Here is a 14,585-nt window from a genome sequence, read left to right as displayed (position 1 = left end):
TCAGAGGCAGCCTGGCATGCGCTGAACCGGAGGGTGTTTGTGGGGAGGAAATGTCCCTGAGGTAAAAACCAGCTCAAAAAGCGTTCTCTGTGAGGAAGCATCGACTGCCAGACCTTCTCTATTAACTGTGTGTAGGTTTGGGGGCACAGGTCCCCGTTTTCAGCCCCTTAGCCCCAATTTTGGCAGTCTGGGGGGGAGAGGGGCTGTGGAGGGCCGGGGAGAACAGGGCCTAGCCAGTCATTTGGCCTAAAGGCCTGTCATAGCCTGGCTAAATCCGATACAAAAGGGCAGGTAAAAGGCCAAATATAATCTACTCCCTCAAATACTGCAGTCTGAGGAGCAAACCCACCCTGGGCTGAGATAAAAAAAAATAAGTGCTGGCATTTCCCCTCCGAGTGGACCCTGAAGGGATGAGCCCGAACCAGTCCCCCCCCACAACAAAGAAACCCCTGTTACCATCAGCAGTGGGATCAGGATTCCCCAAGATTTGCTTTCTAATCAGGGTTATTCACCAATTTAGATGCTTACGGGACTGATTTGCACTACCAATCTGATGTAGAGCCTTCAGCATAAATAAAAATATGGGGTTTGTAAATTGTCAGTGTAGGCCGCGGGTAACAAGTACTAACATAACTCCATGGCTGCACTCGGTGCTCTAAGGTTTGTCATCCCTTGCTTGAACTCATACATTTTTATTTGCACTGACAAGGAAAAAGAGAAAATTGAAAAAGGAAAAAAAAAAAAAGGAAGAAGCCCAGTCGAGTTAATATTTGAGGCAATTCGTTCTATGCTCTTTGTGTCAAGGCAGGGAAACGGAAATGTTCCAAACCAATCTCCAGAGTAAACAACCTTTTGCAATAAATGTTTGCCAAATGCTAACACAGGGCTCAGAGAAATATCAGGACAAAAGTGCATCCATTAGCAGGAGTTTAGCGACTGCTTAAGGACAAGAAACATTCTAGAGGGGGTTGAAAGTTGATGCTTTCTGCCTGGTAAACAAATTAGCTTATAGCAACAAACAAGATGACCCTTCTTGGCTAATATTATGAGTTTAGCTTGTTAAATATTTAACATTTACCTTTCAATTTCCAGTCTGGATTAAGCAGTTCTCTAAACAAGTGGTATCCCAGCAGCAGATGGAGATGCACAGACCATTGCCCCGCTCTGGCTGAACTCCCCAAGAAATAAAAACCAGTTAAGTCAAAGAGGAAGCAAATGGGAGCTTTCAGTAAAGTCTCTAAGCTTTGGCTTTGAAACTCACTGCTTGTACTCATTTTTATTTACATTAATTTTATCTAGCTCTGCTCTAAATTAAAATAGTGGTAGTCAATTCAGCTTCAATCAGATTGAACAGAAACAGACTGGAACTGGCTGAGTACTTCTGAAAACCTCCCTTGTTTTTCTTCCATATAACACAATTGCAGACCCAAGGTAAGATTTAAAAAAACCCACTTAACGATGCCATAAATCCTTACAGTACAGTCCTGCTGAAGACAATAAGGGGAGTGGGGGAGGAAAAGAAAGTATCATAGGATTGCACGTATATTTCTAAAGTATGAATCAGACAAATGCATCAGATTTAGCCTGTCTTGAGCAAAGTTTAGCAGTGCCCTGTTTATAAGCAGGACTGGAGTGGCTTTGTATATTTTAAGTTGTCTTGAATCCACAGTTGTGTGTATAAAATTTCCACCGATTTCAGACTTTGCTTTCTTTGCTTTTAGAAGATAAACATTTTCTTTCATATAACCATATGTTTATCTATAGGTGGTTTCTTGATTGTTCTTAAAGGTGTTACATCAATTTTCTGCCTCTTGGCTGAGCAGCGTAAAAGTCCAATGAAACACTAATTTTAGGAGCAGTTACATTTGCTCATGAACCTCGTCAAACTTTATAAGTGTCTTTAGCTAGCTAGAATTTACCACACCTAAATTAAAAATGCTTCCAGTGAAGTATAACTTCCTTAAATGTACAATGCAAACTATCCAGCACACAAGCACAAGTCGGCCAAACCCATTTGTAACGCTGTTAATGAAATGCCCCGTATTCTTCCAGTTGTCAGTACAAACAGTGCTTCCATTGTGGATGTGGTAATTTTGCTCAGTGGCATATTAGATCGGTCTGGCTTGCGTGCTTTCGTAATAAATATGAAGGATGTTTGGAACTTGTTTTCTGTAATTTTTGTAAATTTTTAATCTTTGAAACAATGAGTCTATTCTCTGAGTGTATTTCCCACTGATGGTGACTGGGATGTTGCACTGCAGCTTGGACGGGTTCCAGTTATGTTACTACTAGTGCTGCCAGCTCTTGTAATTATACTGCAGCACTCATTCTCTTTGCCAATTTCCCTGAAGCCTCAGCTGCTGGAATCAAGAAATTGTGTGAAAAATCTCAGTTTAAAAAAAATATTTAAGAGGTAGCGAGTCACTAACTCATTGTTGCCTGACAATGTGAAGTGTACCTATTCTAGAGACTCAGAAACCAGAGGGCGAATCAAAAGAACGTATTTATTGATCTTTTAAAACTCATTATTTTTCAGACCCTCATCAATTTGGCAAAGCCTGGGCCACTGGGGTTTTTTAGATAGCAATACTGTATCATTTATGTGGATATCACACATATAGTCACTGTATGAAATTTAGCCATGTAACAACTTCAATGCTGCAGGAAAAAATGGTTTGAAACACAACTTTGTTACTTTTAATCTTGTTTTTGGTCACATGCAAGCGTGTGTATAAGTAGTTACCACTCTAAAGGAAACTAGTAATGTGACATTTCAATAGCATCCCTATAACTTTTTTCTGTTCTGTTGAATAATTAGTGTAACAAGGTAAAAGAATGTTGTTAATCACTGTAGTTTGTACCCCCACATATACTTCCTCAAGACTTTCCTTTCAGAACTATTTTCCTAACTTTCTGCTGTCCCCGGTGCTTTTATCTTTTCCTCCTCTAAGATCAGCTGAATACTCCATTCTCTGAGACATGGATTTAGAAAATCATTTAGTAAATTGCATGTCATTGCACTAAATTCAAACAAAAATTTATCCTACGCATATGACAAGATTTTCACACTCCATCACTGTGACTACAATGCGGCGATTTCCTCTTAGCCTAGTTCTGGGTATAGTATTTTCCTCTTCTGAAAATATTTCTTCTGAAAATACTTCCATATTTTCTCTTCAGGTTAAATTTATGGGACTAACAGAACAATGACATCCACGGCAGGGACCAGCTACACCTTGATTCCCAACCAGAAATACAGACGCAGCAACCGTCGCTCCAGACAGTGCTGGAACATCTTGGGCACAGATTCCCAATCTCTGTCAACACTTGACTATTTTCAAACACTTCCACTAGAGATCTTTCAAATGGTATTGAATTATCTCTCAGGTGAGAATCTGATAAGAAAGGTATTACTTCCAATATCTGAAAATTACTACAAAAGTTTTCCATTTAGAAAAAGCCATTATTATTTAAAATGTTTTAGCTGTTAGCTAGTTGAAGTCATTTTATGTGACTTATTCTCTGAATTTTCAGCTTTTATGTATGGAGAACCAAATGACCAAAATTTAAATGATAATTACAAACTATTTGAAGTGCTTTTTGCCTATTATGTGTGAAAAGTGTTCCTTAGATCTACCCATTACTAATTACTACAGTTTGTTGGCAAAGGAGATAAACAGTAATTAAATTTTGTTTTATTTGTGAATCTTATTTCTTGGCCTATTTTTCAAGTAAGATAAAGATATTGGCTAGTGATCAGCATTTTTCTTGCAGTAAAGATTTACAGGTATACTGGGTTTTGCTTTTTCAGTGAAGGATATCAGCATGCTGAGCATGGTGTCGAAAACCATCAGCAACAACCTTATTAATTACATCTCAACCTCATCAGGAAACCGAAGGCTCTTACTGCAAGACTTTCATAACCTTGAGCTACCTGGCAAGAGAGAAGGATCCTATATTTTAGAGCACTACAAATCTCTAGGTGATCCTTTAATGCAAATGGAACAATTAGGGGAGAACCAAGCTCAGTTAAAAGGTTTCTTCTGTTATACGCATCGATCGGTAAAATGCTGAGGATACAGCCCAAATCATTTGTGCAGCTCCCTCTGAAAGTGAAGTTCCTCCCCATGCCAAATAGCCCCCTCAAATAGCATTAACTGGCAGGGGGAGGTGGGAGGAATTACCTGAAATTGTTCCAAAACCTCACAGTTATGGAAAAAATAATGTATGTTCTGCCTCCTCTATGTTTATTTTTTCCTATTAAATGGCAAGCAGGGGTTGGGCAGAGGATCAGTTCTCAGTAGTAGGTGTTTCCAAATTTAGTTTGTTTGGACACCACCACTGGAAACTGCAGCAGAAACCGCGAGTCCCAGGCCCCACGCTGGCTGAAGGAATTTGGCTGTTCAGGCCTCCTTCGTGGATCACTTCGGAGGAGCTCGCATTCCTCAGTCTGGGAAATGCAGCCGCAGTACTTAAACCCAGCCTAATTCTGAAGTGACCAACAACAGTTGCCCTCAGAAGGGCTGCTTGATAGTCTGCTGGAGATGTATTGCAGATCACATTCCACTGCCTAGAAAAGGAGTATGCTCGTCACAAAAATGTTATCACAGTTGTCCGTGACTAGCATTCTCCTTGGCAGCTTCGTATCAGAGTTCAAAGACTGAAATGGGCATGAAGAACACATTTTCCTCTCGCTCTTAGCTTAAGGGCAATGTGAAAATGTCTGCGCTTTTGCTGTCATGGTATGGTGAGTGCGAATCAAAACCTTTCTGGGTGAAAAGATTCTCTTGTTCTTTCTTTCAGCTGCTCAGGCTTCTTCTGGTGTAGCACGATAGAAATCTGGATCAAAATAACACGGGTTCAATAGTAACGAGTGCTGTACAGCCTCAAATTCAAAATTGTTTGCTTTTTAACTTTTCTGCCAATTTTTAAAACACATAGATTCTAATTCATTCTAAAGCATTCTATCAGAGAAACACATTAAACATAATTTGATCCATATCTATTTACTGTTACCTATGTGATAAAAAAATAAGGTTGTTTGTGTGACAGAAATAAAATGGCACCATGGTTAGATGCAGGATTATAAGTATGGTTTGAACTGAAGTCATTAAATAAAGGCATTCACAAGGTAAAGGAACACTGTTAAAGTCATTTAGACCAAACCCCTCCTATTGTAAGCAATCCATGTAGGTTTTTTAGGTATCTTAAAATAATCCTAGTGGTTTATTTTTAAAATGAAGCCTGAAACCCTACAATTCTTAAAAAAAAATAATTAAAAATTAGTTTAGGCTTTCTAGTAGCCACATACAAAATAGCACCTTGTTATTTAAACGTAGGTGTGAGCCCATCGTTACAGTAGGCCTAGTAGCAAACGCATGACATACTCAAAACATAAAGCTCTTTGGCAATATCTGTGTCATCAGTGGAAGGCTCAAGAGAATGTTTCTGTTAAGAGGTCAGTTGCAAAATCAATATTTACTTTACAGCAGGAAAGTCTGGACTCAATGGCAAAAATTCGTTCAGAGAGCCTGGATGGGGTGTACGTATTACATAAATCTCACTTAAACTCAGAGGGGTCTGGCTCCACTCAAGTCCATGGCAAAATCTTGCAGGACTTGTAATGGGTCAGAATTTCAGTCATTGTTTAAAATGTGAGTTATAAATGATGGTGGCACTGTCCTTCGGCACAGGGGGGATTTTGCTGTACAAAACCAGGAGCAGTCCGTTTTGCTCAGCCCTTTGTACTCAACAGAGTTTTTTCCGCACGCTGATGGCTGTATCCTGCTTTGCAGCTACGCTGTCTGAACAGTTTCAGCTATTCTTCAGGGAGTTCTCTCCAAAGTCTCATCTAGTCAATAGAAAATTGACTTGACTGAGCTTTGGACCATGTCCTAGGCTAATGAATAAATTATGTCTGTCATGTAGGAATGCTAACACGCTTCTAAATAAGGAAAGAGTCGATTTAGAACCAAAGTAAATGCATAAAGTACTTTTTGACATTGAAGAAGTTATGTATTTTTTAGGAGACTGACAATGCAGAAAAAAAGTTTCCTCCCTCCCCCCCCTCCCCCAAGTAAATGCTTTTCTGTGGATTTCTTGATTAATTAACAGACAAGATATATATATTTTATCCCGGTAAAAGCAAGCTGTTAACCCGTTTTCTATCAGTAGCGTAGAAAAGAAACAAACAGCTGTTCCACACTATAATGAACTCCAGACTTTGACATCCTAAACACATACCATTTCAGTCCTGTATAGGAAAATAATTTTACCTCTTAGCTATGTTTTACATTAACACAGTTTAAAATATTTTCTTTTTAGAGCATGTGGCTATCTTGAAAAAATTTTGGAATCTCAGCTTTCCATGATGTAAGGGGAAAACCAGCGTTCCCCAGGGTACTGTTAAAAGAGGTGCAACAAGTAACATTTATTTCCAATATTTTTAACAGCTGTAATTCTAAAACCAATATAGCCATTTTAATAGGGCTCCAACCGTGACTAACAGAGACTTTAAAACAACACAATAAACAAGTTACGGCGTAGGAAGCCTACGTACTCCCCGACAACATTTTTTCAGAGAAAGATGCCCCCGCTACAAAAGCGTAGAGCCCCTCCCCAGAGCACAGGTTGCTCTTGTGCTGCTCCCTTCGCCTGGCAGCAGGGCTTTGTCTGAGCAGCGTGCGCACGCGTGGCACGTGAATGCTCCAGGTAATGGAGGGACGTACGTGCCGTGTACGCATACTCACAGCCGTGTACGTATTCGTTTTTTTTCACAGGGTTGTTGCTGAAAAGATGCACGTTTCTATTGCCTACAAAAGATCGGCTCAAGTACGTACACAAGATTCTCTCGGAAGTAAGTTCACGTTCCTTTCACTGGTGTTTGGAATTGTCCCTTGCACTTACGATACCATTTCTAGAAGGCAATTGCTGGTTGAATTATGCCTTTTACAGTAGGCCTTTGTTGGAGTTTATTACTACTGTGTGATGAATTTATTGATTTGAAAACGGTCTCATTTTAATAACAATAGAAAAGCCTAAGCCAGCGTATTGAACACAGGCCAGTTCTTCTGAGATTTCATACTCCCAGATCAGTGGTTTTCAACTTTCCTTCAGTTTGTGGACTACTAGAAATTTTGCAGTGGAAGAGCACAGATCGTCACAGAAATTTTACTTTTCTGAAAACAGGGTTGGTCTTCTTACAGATCTTTTGCACACTCATTTGTCCAGAGTTTTGAGCTTAATGCTAAGCCATAACATAGGTACTATGGGAAGTAAGGGAAGGGAATCCTTCTGACCCTCTCTAATCAGTATTGCTGTACACCAGTAGTACAGAGAATTTCAACCACAGGAATTACTTTATGGTCAGCTAAGATAAATTACTAGTGTTTTGTACTTGCAGGTTTCCTGTTTTAAACTTAATGGCTGTCCAAGTCCTTTGAATTGTTTAGGATTACAGTGCTATGGGGTATTTTTACAGGTACAGTATCTTTATGGAGAGAAGGCAAGTATCACAAACAGAAAATTAAGTTCATTTTCTAAATTAATGTGTGTTTTTGCAAGATATTTAGAAGTGTGAGATGGTTTTGAGCCTTGGAGTGTAGGGGAAAGGTATTTATTCACACAGTCCTCTGAATTTCCTTTCTGGTTGTTAAAGTTGCTGATTGGACTCTTGAGAATTCCTTGGTCTGGATTTCACGACCAACCAGTCTGGATTTTGATTAGCGATTTATTATCTAAGAAGACATGGGAGAAGGGGAGCATTTCATTACACAGCTTCAAATTCACAAATCAAGAGCAGATATGGTTTAGTTTAAAATTAAATGGCTATACACATCACATGCCAGAGTATTTTTGTTAGCTTGTGGTAGCTTAAAATTAATTAAAAAAAAAATCAGCGTCCAATTAATTAGTTCAGCAATCCACAGTTTATTTACTGTAATGACTACTGTGATTGCAAATATGCAGTAAAACGCTATGGGTAGGGCCTTTTTAGCACTACTTGAGATGTCTGATTGTGAAGCGTTAGAATTGCCCTAATGGAGGCTTCACTGGAGAGTAACTTTGTTTAAAAAAACACAGAAACAAATTCCCTCTCAGAAGAACAGGCATTCTGAGCACAGTTTAAATGCATTTAAGTCTTAGAAACTTGTGCGTGCAGGTGTTGTATTTGATAATACAAAAAATGTGATGATCTTTCTGTGGTTAAGGGTTACAGATAATTCTTTGTGCCGGGACATTTGTCTTTGTAGCAGGTACCTTTGTGTACTTTTCCACATAAGGTTCAAAAATTAGATCTTGGCCCTGAATGTGGAACACCACTAGCAGCTTTTGATTCTGGGCTGCGTTAAACCTGAGTGCAACCTCTGCCGTAATGTGCAGCTCCTCTGTAGCAGATAATGGTTCCCCTCCGCTCATCAGGGCGATGCTGTGCAGGCACCACACTCCAGGTGTGACACCTTCCCTCCCTGTTCTTCGGAGAAATTGCAGGACAGATTGTTTATCTAATACGAGAAATGGCATTGTGATCTGAATCTATGGCTCAATCTGTTCATTTTTACCCCCTTTTTTTTGTGATCTTCAGATCCTAACAGCCGGCTGGGATGAACTAGAGTGTCACCGGGTTTTCAACTTCCTTTGTGAGCTGAGCAGTTTACCCCGTAAAGTACAGACAGTTGTCAGCAGCAAACCGGGTAATCGCCAAAGCCGACAAAAGTCCTACAAAATCAAAACGCGCTGTCATGGAGAAGTCAGAAAATGGATCTTGATTACTGCAGACACAACTGAGAATATTTTAGCTCAGCCAAGCCTTGCAGCACCAATCCTTTCCTGACTCTCCTGTACGTTCTGTTAGCTCCAATATTATGCAGAAAGTGGGCATTCTAAAGCAAATACTTGGCCTTCGCATAGATGAATACAGCTATTTTTTCTTCACCAGAAGCAAAGATAAGTGCTTTTGTCTTCGACATATATCTTGTAGTGAAGAGAGCTGTCTTGAGAGGTGTTTAGGTGTTTTTGAATCATTCCATTATCAAACCCATGCATAAGGGATGTATATACATAAACAGCAACATGGACTTGGGTCTTTCCTACTGTGCACCAGTGCCAGTGAAATAAATGGAAAACGACCCAATGTAGAAATAAAGTGATGCAGTAAAAAGTTAAGTTTAATATTTCTAAAACACAGCACTGACATGGTACATGCCTCTCAAGAAATTCTCATGTTTCCCAGCACAGAACTGGGTATTTCTGTGGAAGACTTTATACACAACCATGTACACACTTCCTCCTATTTCCACCTACTGGTGCCAAAAACCAGAAACCGAAAACCATAGCAGAGAGCCCTTGAACACATGCGTGAGTTGCTGTAGAAAGGTAGAGGGTGCATCGATAGATTTTATGGCCTAAATCAGTGCAATGTATCCAAAAGAGCCCAGACTCAGGAAGTAACAGCTGAGAATTTCATCAAATCCCCCTAGATGTTCCTGGGCAGCTTTAAGAAAATCCTTCTTTCTCTTCCTATTAAAAAAGTGATCATGTGTATTGTATGAGGCTTAATGGATTTATAATATCTATGTTCTTTTACCCCAGGAAGTGCCCGAAATCTAGAGCTGCAGATAAGATTATACTGTCGTAGCGTCTTGTTGAACCACTGGATTTATCAAAGTGATTCTGCGTTTTGGTTGACTCGTATTTTAAAGCCGTGGCCCATTGTTAATCAAGCTCGCCTGCTGTATATCATCTTTGGGCCGGTGTCCTCCCTTGATGGCGAGTAGTCTGGGGGGTTAATTTTCGAGGTTTGCTCCCTGAGAATGAGATTTCCTTGCTGGATGCAGCATTTCTGAAAACCAAGCTTTATGCAAATAAAATGTAGTGTAACGTAAATGTAAAATGTAATCGGATTGCCCAGAAAAAATTGTTCTGCTTAACCAGATCTCACTAACATACATAAATACATAAATTATATATATGTGTGTATATATATATATAAATGTTACAATTCAAGTGAAGAAATTGCACCGCTGTTCCTCTATTCTCCCCTGCTTAGGGTAGAGTTAGCTCCAATGCACCTCAAAGAAGCCCCTCTTTCCCTGAAGAAAAGCATGCTTTCTCACTTAATTATTAGACCTGGGTTTCTTTAAATCGCCCTTTGGTTCATGCTGCAACTACCACCATCCCTACTAAAATGACCAAAGGAAAAAATCTCACTGTCACAAAGACTGAGTCATGTTACCTGAATTCCCCTCCTCTGACTCAGCTCTAAGGCCCAGTTTAGCACCTTCCTTGTTTTTTTTAAAAAAAAAAAAAAGTACTTTGTCACTTAATAGCAGTTGTGATTAATATATTGCTCAGGACATGTGATCTGGCAGAAAATGATAGAAGGACCAACAGATGAGACCAGTCTGAAAGGTCTGGCAGATGCCATTAAACTGCTGTACGATACAGAAGCGAGAGAATGGACAGCAGATGATGTTATCAGTCTTGTGGATGAGCTGTCAGGTGTGTTTTTGCCTTTCTCATTAATCTGTAGGATTATATGCTCATGTCCTCCAAATCTGGCAATAAGTGTGTTTCAGACACGCAGGTGCCTCGGGAAAATCACTGTAATATTCCTCACAGTAGCTGTGGCGTAACTGGAAAAGTCATTACGCTTGGAAGCCAGGCAGTAGCTGGGGACGAGAAAAAACCCAGCACTGCTTACAAATTCAGGCTGTCTCTCCCCATTGTGAAATATTTTAAGAATCTGTGCAGACCTTTAACATTCTAGTCTTGTCTAGCCATTATTACGGAAACGTTGTCCAAGCTGTGTAAACTGAAAACATAATGTTTGTTCAAGCCAAAATTCTACCAAACGATGTTAATGGCTACAGAGAAAGTTAATTTGGGGTGAGATGAGATCACATGAAGAGCTGGTAGGAATCACTTATGAGACTTTGTTGCTACAACCGTACTCCAGAGGGTATCCCCTCAGAAACTCTGGTTTGCTATCAAAACCAACAGTTAATAAATTCCCGTCTCCCAGAACAGTTACTGCGGCACGCCTTTCTTTTTGTTTGAAGATCACTAAAATTCTCTCTATTTTATTACATAGTTGTTCCCCGGGAGTGGCTCATGGAGAACAACGCTCGGCTTCTTGTTCTGAGCGGAAACAACATTTGCTTCACTTTCATGGCCAATAAAGCTGTGAATGGGAGAGCCCTCGATTTAGCCAGACTTGTGGTCTTCCTGGCTTTGGTGAGTACTATTGAACAGAGCAGGCTCAGGCCTTTTGCCTCTTTGCCCCCAGATTTGCTGTTTCCCCAGCTACTCCTACAAACCAGGAGTAAATCCAGCCAGAGGCTGGGTACTCTTCCACCCTCTGGTCCCTGCAAGCTGGCCAGCCTGTCCTTGACTAGCAAAAGGTTGACAAGTTCCCCCGTTAGCGTGCCAACAACGAGAACAACCTCTATGGCCTCCTAAAAAGCCCTGATTTTCCAGGCCATGGCTGCAACTGATCCAGTCATTCATTAGTCAATAGTTAATTCTAAGATTTAATCTTGCCTTTTATAGCGTTGTGCTCATCATAAAAGCTGTGTTTCTAATATTTCCTGTGTACGCCAGGTCTGTGAGAAGGACCTGTACTCCATGGACTGGGTGGTAAAAATGATGCAAAAGGTCTGCAAAGTTTTCAGCACTCCAGGAGAGAGAAACAACTTTCTGTACAGTGTGGAGAGCGCCTTCGCTTACGTGATCATGGACATGGTACAGGCAGTGCTGTGGGGTAAGCCTGTGGGTCTGCGAGCCTGAGGTGTTCTAATGACATAAAATAATTGATCAAGTGTCCTAATTGGGAGAGACATTTATTTTAACCGGTCTCTCTTGTCTAAGAGATTCCTAGTGCCATGGATGGCGAAACCAAGAGTCTTTCAAAGTACGTCCCACCAGAGCTTTGAGCCCGAGGTCCTTCTGGGCTGGGTCTAAACCCAGGCTCTGGGCAGGTGCCAGGCAGCCTGTTCAGCTCCACAAGCTGCAGTTGCTCCCCGTCCACAGCTTGTCAGCCTTGAGAAAGCCTCGAGACCGATTACGATGGCAAGCTGTAAAGATGAACGGCCTGCTCGGTTAGGACAGATTTTTGACTTAACGCACAATTGTTCTTGTCCATCTTTGGACAAGCTGCTGAAGGAATTTTGGAGAGAGTCTCCTGTGTTATTTCACAGCTGTCCTGCCATCAGGTGCAGTAGTTGATGCCTCATAAATCTAAGCGGGTGCTGCTGATTCAGCCTCTGCTGAAAACACTGAAGGAGTAAGATTTATCTTCGAAGAAGTCATTTAGTTACACTAATAATTTTAAAATGGTTTTCTTTGCCCTGGTAGGGGAACGTGGTGAAGAGGACAGCATCATTGTGAATTTATTCCATCTTATAAACGCACAAGCAAACTTCCATAGAGATATCCTGTTCCTGACCATGGGAAGCACCAGCAACACCATTTGACGCTCTGAATTTTACAGACCTGCCAGCTACTTCGGCTGGATTTTTCTTTTTTTTTTTTTTTTGTTAAACATTTGCAAAGCAGTGTCTGATTATTTCTTAAATTTCCATTCCAGTAAGAGCTGGAGTGGCAGCGGGAGAAGGTAGTGACATACGTGTCAGACCAGCTGAAAGAGCTGATGGAACTGTTGGGGACCTCTGAGCAATCGCAGCGGAGTTCTGCGCGATTTGCTCCTCGGCGGCCGCGTTACGACGCTCGGAGGAAGCTCAGAGGGGCCTCTGGTTTGGGAACATGAACTGCATTCTTTTCCCACTGTGTATGTTTGCATACACAATAAAAATGACATGGTTTTCATATTTGGTGTGCATACACATATTGAAGAATGTTGTCTTAGTTCAGAAGCAAAAACATTTTGATCTTTTAATTTTGTTTTCTCTTGGGAATTGGAGGAGAAAGAGACAGACATAATTAGGGAAGCACAGCTACGTTTTCCCACTTGCCAGGATCTCTCTTGCTAACTCTTGCATTCTACCACAGAACTGCTCCATCGATTGTACGTTCAGCTTTAGCAGAACGGGGAGATTCCTGAAAGCAATTTAACTGCTTTGATCAAGCAAGGCAGGCTTTTTTCCCCTCAAACTACAGGTGCTTTTTAATCATAAAGCGGAAGAAACTCCAAATCCCTTTCCCTGCCTGGTGTTATAACTGAACTGTTAAAGTGTATTTGCCTTTATAGGACGTAGTTAGGTTGAAGACACACGTTAAACACGCGTAGGTGAAGATCACCGTTTCATTAAAGGATATAAATGTTTGTTACTTATTAAAGGTTTTGATTTTCTGCTCTACTGCCTTCAAAACAAAAATATGTAATGCATAATAAAAGGCACTTACTTTACTGTGCGCTGTTTACAACACGGCTGGTTTCTTCCTACTATTACATAAACCTTCATCTCCATCTCATCACTTCCCAAATGTTTTAGTGCTCCTCCAGGACCAGACTGTAGCTGCAGGGCCCCTGTTTAGCTTTGAAAACCCGTCTTCAACCGCTGCAAAGAGCCGAGTGGTGCCCATTTATCTCAGCTGCCCCCACTTGATTTCATCAGTAATGAGCTGACAACAGCTCTGTAATGATTTGCTTGGGAGTTTGCATGTTAAAAATTCTTGCGACATTTGTTGAATATACAATTACAGACAGGGTTTGACTGCGTTAAGGATATAAATTTTTTTGGAGGCTCTTTGTGGCGTGCCGGTAGATGGCAGAGGTGAAGCCTTCCCTGAGAGGAGTGTCTGCAGGCGATGGCTTCTAACATCCCTTTTTTCTCGCTGTTTGAAGGTTATATTTAAGAGCACGCTGCAATACTACAGTTGTGCTGCGACTACGTCTTACATCTGAAGTAAGCAGTGAAATGTCTGAAAATGCAAGACTCTGCTATCTGGTCAGTGAACCGAATGCCTCCAAACACGTCCCTAATGACCTCAAAATACGACAAACCAGACTTGTGCAGCGACAGGGAACTGCCACCGAGAAGCCGCTGAGGCGGAATGCTACAGCCCAGCTCGCTGACTGTCCCTCCCTTCCTCCACAGGAATCGCTACCAATAAATAACCCCAACGGATGGAATCTGGGATAATGCAGCCCTGCATCACCGCGGCTCCCCGGGCCGGGCTCTTGCTGGTGCGTAAGGCAGCTTCGCCGTGCTGCGACACAAAGCCTTGGTGTAGCTTCTCTGCCCGTGTCCGTCTCGTCTCCCGGGGCCGCGGACACAGCGGCAATAAATTACAGCCCGTCACAAGGGATGCCATTATGCGAGCGCGGCGACACAGGAAAAGTGAGTTCTTTGATTCCCTGGCAGCAGCCAACAAAGCTGAAATGTCAGCTCTGCCGGCGCTCGCTCGCTCTCGCAGCAGATCCTCCAGGAACACAAGCTTTAGGCGGCTGCCAATTGTGAAATACTGATGGCACTATTAATTATTATTACCCGCTCTTTTTCTTACACACACAACAGCTCAGCAAGTGTTTGCCGTTCGTTTTCGCAGTGCTCACGCACGCGCCAGCGTTTCCACCAGACAAGGCCTTTCCTCCTCAAAGCTCAAGCCCACCAAAGCGGTGCTTC

The 14,585-nt window shown here is 41.5% G+C and overlaps 1 protein-coding gene across 1 annotated transcript; it reads left to right on the top strand.

The window, feature by feature from the left end:
• The first annotated feature begins 1,295 nt into the window (after window positions 1-1,295).
• FBXO47 (F-box protein 47) lies at window positions 1,296-13,360 on the top strand. The gene is made up of 11 exons (XM_074849685.1): window positions 1,296-1,431; window positions 3,181-3,387; window positions 3,812-3,982; window positions 6,780-6,856; window positions 7,403-7,480; window positions 8,585-8,693; window positions 9,592-9,768; window positions 10,354-10,500; window positions 11,093-11,235; window positions 11,602-11,761; window positions 12,355-13,360. Exons 2-11 carry the CDS (start codon window positions 3,207-3,209, stop codon window positions 12,471-12,473), a joined length of 1,362 nt encoding a protein of 453 aa, XP_074705786.1. The 5' UTR covers window positions 1,296-1,431; window positions 3,181-3,206; the 3' UTR covers window positions 12,474-13,360.
• The last annotated feature ends 1,225 nt before the right edge of the window (window positions 13,361-14,585 follow it).

The sequence above is a fragment of the Strix aluco genome, chromosome 24 (assembly GCF_031877795.1).
Source record: "Strix aluco isolate bStrAlu1 chromosome 24, bStrAlu1.hap1, whole genome shotgun sequence".
NCBI classification, from domain to species: domain Eukaryota; kingdom Metazoa; phylum Chordata; class Aves; order Strigiformes; family Strigidae; genus Strix; species Strix aluco.
The sequence above is the reverse complement of the archived record's forward strand: the minus strand, read 5'-3'. Positions and strand labels throughout refer to the sequence as shown.

Excerpts from the sequence above, each read along its gene's own strand:
- FBXO47 (XM_074849685.1), top strand. The coding sequence starts at position 3,207 with ATGACATCCACGGCAGGGACCAGCTACACCTTGATTCCCAACCAGAAA. Across the intron at positions 6,857-7,402 it reads TACACAAGATTCTCTCGGAA|GTTTCCTGTTTTAAACTTAA; the intron begins GTAAGTTCACGT and ends TTGTACTTGCAG. Across the intron at positions 9,769-10,353 it reads GCCGGTGTCCTCCCTTGATG|GACATGTGATCTGGCAGAAA; the intron begins GCGAGTAGTCTG and ends TATATTGCTCAG.